The following is a 15,970-nucleotide window of genomic DNA, read 5'->3' on the forward strand; positions in this document are numbered from 1 at the left end:
CACTGTTAGTGTTTTAGGAGAATATTTCAGTGCCACAAAAAGGTTTTCTACAGCAGCGAGAGATATCCCATTTTTCTGCAGACTGGAAAACAAACAGTAGCGTTCTAAATTCTGCATTCAACACGAGGGGGAGCATAATAATCTGTTTCATTTTTTTTAATACATCCTACACTAAACTATTACCAAGCTGAAACCCTGGCATGTTCCTGAAAATTAACCATGTGCCAAGATCTTTTATTTGGGTGGATATAACACTGTTTTGCAATCTGCGCTGTGTGTACCAGCTCTGAAATGCCATCATATTCCCGTCAAATACCATGTATTAGGTATGTTACAAAACCTACCTGAATCGTGGCTGAGCATCTGCCCTACCCCGTGTGTGTGATTTTGGCGCTGTTTAGAGGGGGCGGGTTTAAAACGCGATTTTTACTAGGCTGTTGCAATCGAAAATGTTCAGCCTAGTAAATCATTAACGGAAAATCGCTGACAGACCCCGTCGCAAAAGGTATTATTAGTTTTTATGGCCTTGTAAAATAGTTATAGTAGTTTAAAAACCACTCTCTAAACTCGCAACCTCTCGCAGCCCCAGGGTTTTATAAAGCAAACAATTAAAGGTATGTACCTTATTTTTACATTAAATGGGGCTTAAGAACCCTGTATATAAAATTTTCTATAGCGAGTAGTTCATTTTGGGCTCTTTATATCCCGCAGTATTTTTCTGGGCATTTGAGGGCACAAATCCACTGCAATGTGAACGTTCTAAACCAGCGCGTTCACAGGAACCCACTAGAAGGCCGATTTAAATTGACTTTAATTTACAGCAATTGAACACTAAATTCCTTCCATTTGGCCTATAAATTGATGTAAATGAGATTTAAAAATCATGTTTTATTGTGAATTATTTGTGAATATTATTTGGACACTTGGGCTATTTAAAAATGTTAATCATTTATTAAGAAATGGATAGATGTTTAGATCTAGTAATTGAAGTTTGAAATTAGCTACAATTGGGTAACTAACTAATTATATGCTTTAATTTCAGGTCATCCAGGTAAGGTTGTTTCATATTTGTTTCAGAATGCTTCAATCTATAACTGAAAATTTCATTCAGTTCTCTTAATTTTTAAGAAGATTATGGGCTTTTGACTGTCCACGATCACAGCTTTTTTGTTATGTCCATAGAAGATAAATAGGGAACAAGATGCTAATTTCCGAGTATGAAAATGGCCATAATTTATTTATTACTTGAGATATGAAAGTGAATTAGGTGTCAAATTAAACTTATTGTTTGTTATGCTTTATCTGATGGGATAAATTGCAGACTTGATTTTTTAAATCTCAAAATTTTGTAACATTGCTACATGTATGAAGGCACTCGAGATGCTGGTTTACACTGAAGATAGACACAAAATGTTGGAGTAACTCAGTGGGCAGGCAGCATCTCTGGAGAGAAGGAATGGGTGATGTCTGAAAGTCTTTAGAAGAGTCTTGAAACATCACCCATTCCTTCTATCCAGTCTCGCTGTGTTACTCCAGCATTTTGTGTCCCTGTACAGAAGCAGCAGAAAGCATGGCATTATTGGCTGGTGATAGTTGACTATCTTGTGTCCTCACGATGCCTCCCGGTTTCTATATGGAGCCACATTAGGTTTAGGTTTTATTATTGACACACGGAAAAAAAACTGCAGTTCATGTAAATCTGAAATAAATACAAAAATTGCTGGAAATACTCAGAGGGAGAAAAAAAAAGTCAACATTTCTCATCAATTATTTTTCATTATAAGAGTCAGGATCTGATGCAAAGTCATCAATCTCTCTGTTAACTCCCTTGACAGACATTAGCTCTATTTGTCTCTCCACAGATCCAGCCTGAGTTGATGACTATTTCCAGCAATTTCCGTTTTTGTTGCAGTAAGAACTTGCATTGATTAGCAATTATGTGGATTACTTGTGTTTGCACTTTGAACTGAATCAATCTCTACTTAATAATAAGATTTAGCCCGACAAACTGAAATTGCAGCACTTACCCATGCCGATATTGGCACCATCGGCATGATTTGCTGCATATAAACATATGCACTACACCAATTTTGCAGAAAAACGGTCAGTATTCACAAACCAGACAGCAACTTCAGGCAAGTGCAGAAAGCTAGAAGCTGCTGTCAATGACACAAGGACATGTCACAGGATGCAACAAAACACTGGATGCCTTTCACAGTTCAAGAACCGAAACATGAATCTGCAATAATTATCCAACACTTATATTACAAACTCACTGGAGATTACCTGCACAAGGGAAGTATTTGTTTTAAATATTCTTTACATTTTTTTCCAAGGATTCTTAAATGTCTAATGACTTGTTAATTTGTAGTTAAATGTTTAGAGGGTTTTGAAGTGTTTATGTTTTAAAGTTTGTTCATTCTAACAGATTCATAGGTTCAATGGAGTCACGTGTGCAAACGCAGGGTGAAATTATTTTGTTACATACAGTCTGGTACAGTATTCTCGATTAGCAAATGTACAGAAATGGTCGACTGAGCCTGTTTAGACACCATTTTCATGTTATGGTGCCTTTTTCTGATATGATTTTCTGAACTGATATGATTGAGTCCTTGCGGTTTGTACTGGGCTACTTGGAATGTCACTCACTCGAGTTCCTCCAGGTGTCTGAGATTGCCCACGACCTCCACTAAGTTTCTCATGTCTTCGTCCCCCATTGCGTTGCTGGTGAGCCTGTGATTAAAAAGTAAAAGTTCATAAGTTTAAAAAAATGGAGATCGCACGGTAAATATCGGCATTAAATCTAACACTTCATCTGTGACTTCTTTTGGCTCGGTGTGGTTTTCTGTGGTGCAGCTGGTAGAGCAGCTGCCTCAAAGCACCAGGGGCCCAGGTTCAATCCTGACCTTGAGTGCTGCCTGTGTGGAGTTTGCACATTCTTCATCTGGGTTCCTCCCAAATCCCCAAGACATAAGGGTTTGTAGGTTAATTGGCCGCTATAAATCATGCCCAGCGAGTAAGGAGTGGATGCGAAATTTGGGATAACACAGGACTTAAGCGAATGTGGATTGACGGTGGGTATGGACTCGGTGGGTCGAAAGACCCGTTTCTATGCTGTATCTCTACAAACTAGAACTACGCACAGAAGGAGGCCATTCTGTCCACTATGTCCATGCTTGCTCCCAGCAGAACAATTCTGTGAGTCCCCGTCTCCTTATTTCTCAGTACTCCTGCAAACCCCCCAAAATGCCCGATACCCAACCGGTAACTGGGTGTTCTCACCTGACAACCATGAGTCAATTATTTATTCACAAACAAGATGAGAAATTGGAGAGAGAGATAATGTGACATTCCAGTGATAAGGAATGAATCTGCTTTGTCACGGAGCTCAAAGGGAATTATTGTCGTCCCACAATGTCAGATCAAGAGACAATAAAAGTCAACATAGTCATCATTGGAAAGAATGCATGTTGTGGTCCAGTGCAAGGCTTTGACAGGATGAAGCTTCAGTGTATTGTCCTAGAACACTGTTTATTGCAGCACTCGCACTAGAGTCAAACAGCAAGGAAACAGGCCCTTCGGACAAAGTTGGTCAAGATGGTTATATAAACTCATCCTATTTGCCTCCATTTGATGCAACTCCTTCAAAATCTTTCCTATCCTTGTACTAAACCTTCCCTAACGATGGAATAAGCTTTTCCTATCGATCACCTACTGCAAAACTGCCAACCACAGTGGGACTTGCACCCAACCACACAGATTTCCTGTGTTTGTATCACTCGACACCACAGATGATAAAGATACGGCAATTCAGCCCATCCTTTAGTTCGAAATCCAGACCTGGAGCAGATTTCGGAATGAATTTTTAGTGTAGATTTTAACTATTCGTTCGGGTGGCTCAGATTTGCTCGTGGCTGCAAGGTCGCGAGTTGGCGCCTCGATCCCGGCAGTTACTCGGCGAGGGAGGTAGCGCGGGCGGCTTGGAAAGTCTGGAGTGGCTGCCTTCTCCCCGGAGACCGGGACACTCGTAGCCCTCAGGCCGCGCCGGTTGGAGCTCCGACCCCTGCGAACTAAATCCCTGGCTCCGCGGCGCTCCAATTCCAGCGCCGCCTGCGGCCGGACTCCCGCAGCCCCAGCTCCGATGTGTTGGGAGTCGGCGGCGGCGCAGCGCTGGGATACCAGCGGGGAGCGGGCATTTCCTTACCGGGTCGCCGTGCAGTAAGCTCCGGAGCGCTGTGGCCGCCGACTGCCAACATCGGGCTGGGGGCTGCGGGCGTCCGGCCGCGGGCGGCGCTGGATTTGGAGCGCCGCGCCAGGGATCCGTTCGCCGGGGTCGGAGCTCCAACCGGCGCGGCCTACGCCCGCAGCCCCAGCTCCGCGATGTTGGGAGTCGGCGGCCACAGCGCTCCGGAGCTTACCGCACGGCGACCCGGTAAGGCATTGCCCGCTCCCCCCGCCTCTCCGACCAGGTAGGGGACTAAGAATTAAAGTTTCCCGCTTCACACCCCCCCCCCCCCCCCCCCCCCCCCACCACCCGCCTGACTAACATTTAAGCAATGATTTACAGGTTTAAGTGTCTCCCCGGTCTCCGGGGAGGAGGCAGCTGCTACAGTAGTACAGACCTGGGTTGACCATGGGTTGTTTCGGGTCAAGTTTGGCGCCAAACGCGAGCTTTGGTGTGCAGACACGTCCTGGAAAAATGTCCGGTTTTGGGTTTCCGAAATTTTTGTGCACCTGTACAACTAAAACTAAAAGCTCCTGTTTAACACAGCACTGAATTCAGTGGCAACAAAAGAAATGTTTTCACACACATCCACCACCCTCTGTGGGGGAACTGAGAATTAAAATCTAACGGTCCATGTAATTGGTATTTTGGTAAAACTCCTTAACACAGCACCCAAAAGAAATGAATAGAATTTCTAGGTCTCCAACCTTCTTGCTTTTTTAAGCCACTCGTACAAACCTTCCTTTCTGGCCCAGATTTTCTGATAATGCACCAGAGGAGGCTTATTAAATATATTACTGGAGCAATATAAATGACAGCTGGTGTTGTTAATAGAAACTCTTGAGAAAGGTGGTACAGCAACACCGTGATGCCAATTCAACTGTAACCGGGAACTAAAGATTTTCCTCGACTCATTTGTTTTCTGCATAACCACCAGGTGGCGCCATATGATGGCAGGCTCACCAACAGTCTGTCTTCTCTTGTTTTTAGTCTCTTGTTAAATGTATGTTTTAGAGTATCTTTAGTTTTGTATTATGTGGGGGGTTGTGGGAAACTTTTTTTAATCTCTTTCCTCAACGGAGATGCAACTTTTTCCTTGTCGTATCTCAGTTTGCACAGCGGCCTAACATCGTGGAGCTGGCAGCCTCTTGGGATCGAACTTGGGAGCCTGCGGACTTAACATCGTGGAGCTCACGGCGCCTTGGTTAAGGGCCGACTTTGGGAGCTTCAACCGCCCTGATCGCGGGAGCTTCGATCGCAGGCTGCGCGAGCTTCCATTGCCCGACTGGGGATGGTTCGATTGCTCCCACAGCGGGAGAAAAGGAGGGATGAAGATAAGACTCTTATCACCTTCTATCACAGGTGGATGTTTATGTAAAATGTTATGTAGTTGTGTGTCTTGTTGCTTTTTCTTGGTATGACTGAAAATGGCAAATCAAATTCTTTGTATGTTCTACTTATATACTTGGCTAATAAATTTGCTTGTAATCGACCTCCCAGCAAGTGGTGATCTGTAAGTGGGAGCCAGTGAGAGACTCTGCAGTTCTCACTTGACTTTGTTTAGTGTTGCGTTGCCGTGGCAATGTGAGGTGTAAATCGAGTCAATGGAAGAGAGGTTGGAAGTGATGTGTGATGGTCTGGGCTGCGTCTACAACTCTCTGCATTTTCTTGCAGCCTTGAATGGAGCTGTTCCCAAACCAAGCTGTAATGCAGCCCGATAAAATCCTTTCTACGGTGCGTTACTGATCTAATTGGATAGCATACAAAGCAAACCTTTTCACTGTACCTCAGTACATATGTGCGTCATTTTTGGCCATGAAGTCGATGAAAAATATTGAATGGCGGCAGGGTGATTATAAAACCAGGAAGTGGTGTGCCTCAATTAGTCTGCAAGCTGGAGGAAGGCAGAGGGTCACGTTTCTCTGAGCTGTGAATAACACTGAACACATGTCTACACAACTGTGAGAAAGTACCCTTAATGTGGTTTGAAAATGAAAATATGGTTAAAGTAAAAAAGCACTGCCTGCAAATGGTTGTTTGTGGGTTGTGCACTCTCGCTCCCCCCCATGCCTCCTCTGCCCCCCTCTCTTTCTCCCCCCACTCCTCCCCTTTAGCGATAGTTAGTGTGTGGGCTGCATGCCGCCTCCCCCCCCCCCACAACTGCACATTGGGGGAACAGACCCAACGGGTCTGCACTTGGTCTAGTATTATCTATGTTTCTATGTAAAAATAATAAACCTAAACCTGACAGATTTGCTCTCCTTTGGAGACTGCTCTCTTTGAATAAGGAGAATTGAGTTCACTCAAAATTATATATTGCAGAACAATTAGGATAAGATCTCAGGAGAAGTACTCACTTTAGCTCTGTCAAATGGGTGCACCGTCCAACAATGGAGAAGAATTTCAGCAGGTCTTTCCCTTTCAAGTTGCATTCCTTCACGCTATACAAACATGGCAACAGAGAAAGATAGATGAAAATCAACAAACTGCAGATGCTGAAAACTGGAAATCTTGAGCACAATGTGCTGGAAACACACAGCAAGTCAAGAAATGTCTGTGGAAAGAACATCAGAATAAACATTTCAGGTCAATAACTTTTCTTCGACCCAGAAATGTCAATTCTGTTGTTTCACTTTGCCTCACACTGGTGCTGCCTGATGTGTTCAGGAAGTCAAGATTTTCTGTTTATATGACAGAAAATTAATTCACATCCTGGCCACGCTCTCATCTCACTACTATCATCGAGAAGAAGGTACAGGAGCCCGAGAAACATGACGTGCCCATTTCAAGAACAGCTCCTTCTCATCAACCATCACTGACTACACCCCCCCCCCCCCCTAACCACAACCCTACCTCAACGACAAACTGCAACATGCCTTTTATACTTTGCGCAACATACTTTGGCTTGCATTATTATGGTCTGGTTACCCAACACAACTGATCATTTATTGTATTATTGTTGATTCTATATTTATTTATTGTGTCGTTGTGTTATGTGCCTGTAAAGCTGCAGCAAGAACAAAATGTAATTGTCCTGTTCCCATGGTGGTTAAAGACTCTTCTCTCTTCAACTCTTTGTAGGAGTTTCACACTACAGATTTGTAACTGCGAATCAAGTTAGAAAGGAAATTACGCAGAATAAAGAACTGTAATAAAAAACCAACAGGAATGGAAGGTAGGGAAGATGAGTGTTAAAACCAATATGACAAATGGAAATTCAAGTGCCTTAGGAAAAATTATTAAACACGTATAGATGGATATAGTGAAATGACTAATAGCCAATATTTTCATTCCCTTATGGAAACATTGCCCCTACTGATGGAAATAAGTAAGGAAACTACTTATTAATCATAAAAATCAGTAGATGAATTGGAATTAAATGTAACTTTCCAGATTTAAAGTACTATAATTATCAAAATATTCCTGTGGGCGTATTTTCCCCAGTGGAACGGATTCACAAGTTCTGGAGGACTGTAACTACCTTGTGACCTTCGGTGGTGTAATTTTGCAATTGTTTTTACAAATTGCCCAGTTTCAACCCAATAAATATGATCTCTTGTTATGAACGTGTAGCCTAGCCGACATATTGGGTCTGTGACAATGAATAATTGTGGGCTGCTGTGACAGTTGAAATTTCCAGCTTCGTCACACAACAGCAAGCCGACGTTAACGTTGCTATGTGCTAAAAGTAACAACATGCTCACTCACCTGCACACCTTCTTTTCGCACCTCGTTGCAAATTTTATAAAAGATTTTCCATTTAACGCCAAGCTACAGAAGCAAATGAAGATATGAAATAAATGTCATTCACATTAGTAATTTTTACCAAGTTATTTGAAGTCAAGCAGGTACAGCCAAGATCCCTGAGCATCCAACAATTGCCTGCTCAGTCTTTTATACAGTTATATTAACACTAAATGGCAGGTTGTGGATGGAGTTCTAACTCACTCTCTGCACCCTCACAATTAATTTTGTTTAGTTTAGAGATACAGCGTCTCAACATGCCCTTCAGCCCACCTAGCTCTTTGAAAGTTGCTAAGTGAGTGTCTAGAAAAACCATAATAAAGCACAGCTCATGATAGGAGACATGTTTCTGGGGACGATTCTTCCCCCCGCAGAATTCAATCGCGCCAAAACGTACGGGAGAGTCTAGAACTAGAGGTCATAGCCTCAGAATTAAAGGACGTTCCCTTCTGGGGAGGAGGAGACATTTCTTTATTCAGAGGGTGATGAATGTGTGGAATTCTTTGCCACAGAAGGCTGTAGAGGCCTTTTGTCAGTGGATATTTTTAAGGCAGAAATAGATAGATTCTTGATTGGTACAGGTGTCAGAGGTTATGGGGAAAAGGCAGGAGAATGGGGTTAGGAGGATGAGATATATCAGCCATGATTGAATGGCAGAGTAGACTTGATAGGCCGAATGGGCTAATTCTACTCCTATTCCTTATGACCTTAAACAAAGGTAGTGGGTAGTTTAAGGTGGCGTACACTCCTCCCACTGCTTACAATGGGTCTCCAATGCTATTACTCCAGATGCTTTGAACAGTCGTGGGTCAGAGATTTTCACAAGTCAGTGAGAACATTGCAATTTTTCCAAAGATGTTGTGAGCGTATTCTTATACATTTTCCTCTGACTATCTTTTAATATCTGCCTCGGGCTGAGCTTGGAACAGCAACGGTGTCGCCATAGGAAGGGTTGAGAATGTGGTTAGATGTGTTGCCATTGGGAAAGTAGTTGATTTTCTTTATGAATCTAAAAAGATTCAACTAACAACCTCAGGATCATGCTGCATTTGGTTAGGTCACTACTAATCAATCCATGAGGGCACAGTGGCACAGCAATATAGTTACTGCCCTAAAGAGCCAGATACTCAGGGTTGATACTGACTAGGGGTGCTGCCTGTACTGAGTTTGTATGTTCCCTCTGTGATCATGTGGGTTTTCTCCGGGTGCTCCAGTTTCCTCCCACACTCCAAAGACATGCAGATTTGTAGGTTAATTGGCTTTGGTCAAATCCTAACAATGTCCCAAGTATGCAGGATAGTGTTAGTGTGTGAGGAGATTGCTGGCCGGCACGCATTTGATGGGCCGAAGGGCCTGTTTCCGCACTGTATCTCGATAGTAAACTAAAATAAAGCAATTTAATCGATGCACCTTGTGGACAGAATGTAGATAATCCAAATATTAACTCAATGAGTGGAATTCATACTTCAAATTGTTGTGAAAAGAAATGTGCATTTTAATGATCAAATAAATTATTTGATTGTCTGTGGCATAAGCTCCATCTTGAAAATAAAATGCTTGCTATGTTTAATCCAGCAAACCCAATGCCAGCAGGGAAATTTAATGAGCAGGAATAGGGAATACAAACTGCAGCAAAGCTACTGACCCAATTCTCCCCCACAAACGATCAGAATTTCCACATATTAAAGAAATAAGTAATCTGTCAAGGACATTTTGGCTTGTTCTACAAGAGCAAGAATATGGACTCTTTCATGCTAGAGTGGGAGGAGGGTGAAGGACTTGCCTTTGGATTTCCTTTAAGCAAACAGGGTCACAGTTGTAGCAAAAAACATTATTTAAATGAATCAAACTTTCTAAAACTGTGACAAAGCTGAATAGTTTCACAAATCCATTACAGAAACAGAGCACAACATGTCTTCACTACCATTGCATCCATTGTCAACATTTGATTCTTTCATTTTAGACATTCTTCCAATGTGAGCGTCACTTTAGTGAACAACAAACAGTTCTCTAGTGAAGTCGTTTGAACTACCATCAGTAAAATGATCCCTTTTAGGACCAGTTTTGAGTCTACACCCACATTGAGGAGTTCAAGGCATCGCTTGTCAAACTTCTCTGGAGTAAACTTGTTCAAAATGCCTCTGACTTTCCTGACTTGAAGATTTGGTCGCAACTTAATCTCCGAGTTGGATGATCAGCCATGATCATATTGAATGGCGGTGCAGGCTCGAAGGGCCGAATGGCCTACTCCTGCACCTATTTTCTATGTTTCTTCAGACCGTGTAACCTGCGTCTGGACCAATTTTGATGCCACACATTTCCTTTTACAGATGCATCAAAGTACTTTGCCTGCTTTAGTCACGGAGCTATACAGAACTGAAACAGACCCTTTGGCCCAACTTGGTCCATGCAAACCATGTTTACATTCTGGGCTCGTCCCATTTGCTTGCATGTGACCCATATCCCTCTAAACCCTTCCTATCCATATACCTGTCTAGGGAGCTTCTGAGATTCGGTAATCGTACCCGGTTCTTTAACTTCTTCTGGCGGGTCACCGGATATGGACAACCCGCTGAATGATAAAGTTGCCCCTTAAGCCTACGCCCTTTGGTTTTAGAATCCTCTACTCTGGGGAAAAAATACGAGCATACACTTTATCGATGTCCTTCATGATTTTGTACATTTCAATAAGTCACCCCTCAGCCTCAGATGTCCTAAAAAAATCCCCAACTATCCAACCTCTCCCTATAACTGAATCCTGCGAGTCCAGGTAACATCCTGGTAAATCTTTTCCGTACCTTTCCAAAACAACATGATGCTTTCAGATAATGAACATTAATTCCCAGCTCCTCTTCCTTCTTACTAGTGGAGGAATGAGGTCAGTGAATGATCATGTTTGACCGTATTCCTGAGGGGGGCAACATTATTCTATATAGAGGAAGCTACCCCTTGATTATGACATACATGCTGCAACTCTATTAATTCACTGTTGGATGTCTATCCATATCATTCACAAGTCATTCAACACGTGTCCATTGTGCTTCACCTGACATTCACCCACATTGTAATCTGTCCGTTGTACATCTTCCTGTCTCCATTTCTTCCATTTGGCCAATTCTGCATATATTCAGAATTTAACAAACCAAAATGGCCAGCTCACCTATTGAGTGATGACACTCATGATCCCAGAAATCATGTTCTGTACAACTGCATATTCATCCCAAACAAACAATACGCTCGTTGCCAACTCCTATAAATAGGAATCATAGACATCAGAGTGAAGACGAACATATCTGCTCACCTCACTTCAACCTCCACCACATTCTTGCAGGTATTGAGAGATTCCACCAGGTACAGGACGCCAGTTGGGGAGATCCTGTTGTTGCTCACACTGGAGTATGATCAGAATAAAATAATGGTTTTATTAAATTGTTGCATGCAAGTAGGACTACCGATGACAATAGACAATTGACAATAGGTGCAGGAGTAGGCCATTCAGCCCTTCGAGCCAGCAACGCCATTCACTGTTATCATGGCTGATCATCCACAATCAGTAACCGGTTCCTGCCTTCTCCCCATATCCCTTCACTACACTATCTTTAAAATCTCTACCTAACTCTCTCTTGAAAGCATCCGGAGAATTGGCCTCCACTGCCTTCTGAGGCAGAGAATTCCTCTGATCACAACTCTGCGTGAAAAGATTTTTCCTCATCTCTGTTCTAAATGGCCTACCCCTTATTCTTAAACTGTGGCCCCTGGTTCTGGACTCCCTTAACATCGGGAACATGTTTCCTGCCTCTAGCGTGTCCAATCACTAAATAATCTTACATATTTCAATAAGATCCCCTCTCATCCTAAATTCCAGTGTATCCAAGCCCAGTCGTTCCATTCTTTCAACATATGACTGTGCCGCCATCCCGGGAATTAACCTTGTAAACCTACACTGCACTCCCTCAATAGCAAGAATGTCCTTCCTCAAATTGAGACCAAAACTACACACAATAGTCCAGGTGTGGTCTCACCAGGACCCTGTACAACTGCAGAAGGACCTCTTTGCTCCTTTACTCAACTACTCTGGTTATGAAGGCCAACATGACATTCGCTTTCTTCACTGCCTGCTGTACCTGTATGCTTACTTTCAGTGACTGATGAACAAGGACACCCAGATCTTGTTGTTCTTCCCCTTTTCCTAACTTGACACCATTCGGATAATAATCTGCTTCCTGTTCTTGCCACCAAAAAGGATAACCTCACATTTATCCACATTAAACTGCATCTGCCATGCATCCACTCACCCAACCTGTCCAAGTCACCCTGCATCCTCATAGCATCCTCCTCACAGTTCACAATGCCACCAGGTTTGTGTCATCTGCAAATTTGCTAATGTTACTTTTAATCCCTTCATCTAAATCATTAATGTGTATTGTAAATAGCTGCGGTCCCAGCACCGAGCCTTGCGGTACCCCATTAGTCACTGCCTGCCATTCTCAAAGGGACCCATTAATCCCTACTCTTTGTTTCCAGTCTGCCAACCAATTTTCTATCCATGTCAGCACACTACCCCCAATACCATGTGCTCTAATTTTGCCTACTAATCTCCTATGTGGGACCTTATCAAAGGCTTTCTGAAAGTCCAGGTATACTACATCCACAGGTTCTCCCCCCCCCCCTCCCTCTTCCTAGTTACACCCTCAAAAAATTTCAGAAGATGAGTCAAACGTGATTTCCCCTTCGTAAATCCATGCTGACTCGGGCCGATCCTGCTATTGCTCTCCAAATGTGCCGCTATTTCATCTTTTATAATTGACTCCAGCATCTTCCCCACCTCCGATGATAAGGACAATTTCCATTGCTTGGGACGGAACCTATTTGAACTGTGGTACCACTGGGTAATGTCGACGTGAAAGGCATTTAGGACAGATTTTCAAGTTGTCCTACAACTTTAGGCTGTGCACCCCATACGCAAGAAGAAGGACAGATTTTGAGAACATACAGGAAAAACACATCGAAACTGGCCAGTGTTCATCAGGGTTTTGACTATTTTGCTCAGTTCGTTCTTCCATAAAGCACTTGGCAGAAAGGGCCACCTCAACAATCATTATTCTGATATAATTTATTCATAGATTCATAGAGTAATACAGAAGAGAAACAGAACCTTTGGTCCAACATCCACTATGACTATGAAGCCTGGTCCCATTTACTTGTATTTGGTCCGTATCCCTATGAACCTTTCCATACACAAACCTTTCCAAATGATTTTAAGTGCTGTTATTGTAGCTGTCTCATCACCTCTGGGGGCCCGATCCATGTATCCATCACCCTTTGTGTGAACACTTGTCCTGTAGGTCCCCTTTCCAAAATGTTTTGTTCTCATCTTAAAGCTCTGACCTCCACATTTACACTCCCCTAACAGAGACTACTTACCGTATCTATGCCTCTCATAATTTTATAAACCTCTCTAAGGTCACCCCTCAAGTTCCTTTGCTCCAAGGTAAGCAGATTCAGCCTATCCAGTCTCTGCTTACAACTCAAGCCCTCAAGTACACGCAACATCCGTGTGAAGTTTCTGTGCACACTCTCTATCTTAATCACATCCTTCCTGTCACGTGATAACCCGAATTGCATTCCAACTGCAACCTAACCAACATTTTGTACAATTGTAACATGATATACCAATCCCCTTTTACTCAATGTCACATCCAAATAAGGCAAGCATGCCAAATGCCCTCTTCAACATGTTGTCCTCTTATGTTGCCACTTTCAGAGAACTATGTACTTGTATTCTTCATTCTCTCTGTTCACCGACACTTCTCAGGGCTCGGCCATTCTTTGTGTACATCCTGGCCTAGTTTAACTTGCCAAAATGCATCACTGAATTAAATTAAGGTAGTGTCATTGCAAGAGTCATTTTAACCGCAACTAAAATCGAAACTCAATGTAGTTTAAGACGTTTTTGTGCAGACATTCTTTCACTTTTAGTGTTCTTAAGGTTTCAGCAGGATGGGATTGGATACTCACTCTAATAGCTTCAAAACGTGCAGCTTTGGTAAGAAATCTCGCAGACTCCGCAATCCTTCATCTTCGAGAAAGTTGCAGGACAGACTGAAAAATTATCAACAAAGCTTACTTCATTACAAATAAATAATTTACAACAGAATTGAGAAGTCACTGGCAATAGACAATAGGTGCAGGAGTGGGCCATTCGGTCCTGCAACCAGCACTGCCATTAAATGTGATCATGGCTGATCATCCCCAATCAATACCCCATTCCTGCCTTCTCCCCATATTCCTTTTACTCCGCTATCTTTAAGAGCCCTATCTAGCTCTCTTGAAAGTATCCAGAGAACCGGCCTCCACTGCCATCTGAGGCAGAGAATTCCACAGACTCACAACTCTCTGTGAAAAAGACAATCCCTTGAAATTTAACTTCCAGAGGAAGGTTGAAATGGGAAAGTCCAGAACCAGGGGCCACAGTCTAAGAATAAGGAGTAAGCCATTTAAAACGGAGACGAGGAAACACTTTTTCTCACAGAGAGTGGTGAGTCTGTGGAATTCTCTCCCTCAGAGTGCGGTGGAGGCAAGTTCTCTGGATGCTTTCAAGAGAGAGCTAGATAGGACTCTTAAAAATAGGAGAGTCAGGGGATAAGGAGAGAAGGCAGGAACGGGGTACTGATTGGGGTTGATCAGCTATGATCACATTGAATGGCGGTGCTGGCTCGAAGGGCCGAATGGCCTACTCCTGCACCTATTTCTATATTTCATATATTTTCATTCAATACACTAATTTATTTTTGCACACATGGATTCCAAGCTAACATCTTGTTCTGACAATTAAACTAGGCTCAGAATCTTTAGAGGTTGGAAGTAATATTCTCAGCTGTATTTTATACACCAGACTAGAAGATGCCCTTTCATACAATGAAGCCCATGCAAATAGGTAGGCATTAAGACATGGACACCTACTCATAACTAATCTGGATACCCGTTTGGGGCTTAATCATAGAGAGATACTGTGTGGAAACAAGCCCTTAAACTCAATGGGTCGGTGCCAACCGCCAAGTATCTTGCGCTAACCCATTTTATTCGCCCCACATTCCCATTTATTTAACCCCACCCACGACCAATATTCCACCATTTGTCAAGAAACCCAAGGGCAATAACTTACGGAACCACACATCTCTGGGATAGGAGAGAAAACCGGAGCACCCAGGGGAAACACACGAGGTCACAGGGGGAGCATGCAAACTCCACACAAACAGCACCATAGCTCAGGATTGAACCATGGATTAGGTCATAAGGAATAGGAGTAGAATTAGGCCATTCGGCCCATCAAATTTACTCCGTCATTCAATCATGGCAAATCTATCTTTCCTAATCCCATTCTCCTGCCTTCTCCCCATAACCTCTTGACACCTGTACTAATCAAGAATCTATCTATCTCTGCTTTAAAAATTAAAAAAGCCTTCTGCGGCAAATAATTCCACAGATTCACCACCCTCTGACAATAGATTTCTCCTCATCTCCTTCCTAAAAGAATGCCCTTTAATTCTGACCTCTAGTCCTAGACTCTCCCACTAGTGGAAATATCCTCTCCACATTCACTCAATCCAAGCCTTTCACTATATTGTGTTTGAGGTCCCCCCTCATTCTTCTAAACTCCAGCATTCGCACTGTTAGGCAATGGTTCTAAGTACATAATCTGCTCAGATCAATAATATACTTACTCTACTTCTGCCAGGTTCTTGCAGCGCTCAAGAGTCTTGAAGAGTTGCTCCATACTCGTTTTATGCAGATGGCACTCCCTCAGGCTTTGAAACACAAGACAAGATGTTCATTTACCAGCAACATTACTTAAACTCCTGCCTTTTGAAACTTTGTCGGTGCCAGTAACGTGGGCACACTTTGTGTACTGCCTGGGTGAAGTCTGCTGTTATGATTTTACCAGATTGTATGCAAAGAAAAAATAATTTCACTGTACAGTTCTGTACAATAACATGTCAT

At 42.8% G+C, this 15,970-nt stretch overlaps 1 protein-coding gene across 1 annotated transcript in view; it reads right to left on the reverse strand.

Annotated features, from left to right (window-relative positions):
- Positions 1–15,970, reverse strand: part of LOC129705127 (protein NLRC5-like) — a 90,666-nt gene that overhangs the window by 34,540 nt on the left and 40,156 nt on the right. Inside the window, exons 20-26 of the mRNA XM_055648556.1 lie at positions 15,694–15,777; positions 13,988–14,071; positions 11,271–11,360; positions 7,934–7,996; positions 6,583–6,666; positions 2,650–2,733; positions 1–82 (exon numbers count right to left, since the gene is read on the reverse strand). The exon at positions 1–82 is cut by the window's left edge and continues 2 nt beyond it. Coding sequence (XP_055504531.1) covers positions 1–82; positions 2,650–2,733; positions 6,583–6,666; positions 7,934–7,996; positions 11,271–11,360; positions 13,988–14,071; positions 15,694–15,777 — 571 coding nt within the window. The remainder of the gene's footprint in view (positions 83–2,649; positions 2,734–6,582; positions 6,667–7,933; positions 7,997–11,270; positions 11,361–13,987; positions 14,072–15,693; positions 15,778–15,970) is intronic.

Source organism: Leucoraja erinacea, chromosome 17, assembly GCF_028641065.1.
Source record: "Leucoraja erinacea ecotype New England chromosome 17, Leri_hhj_1, whole genome shotgun sequence".
Lineage (NCBI taxonomy): Eukaryota > Metazoa > Chordata > Chondrichthyes > Rajiformes > Rajidae > Leucoraja > Leucoraja erinaceus.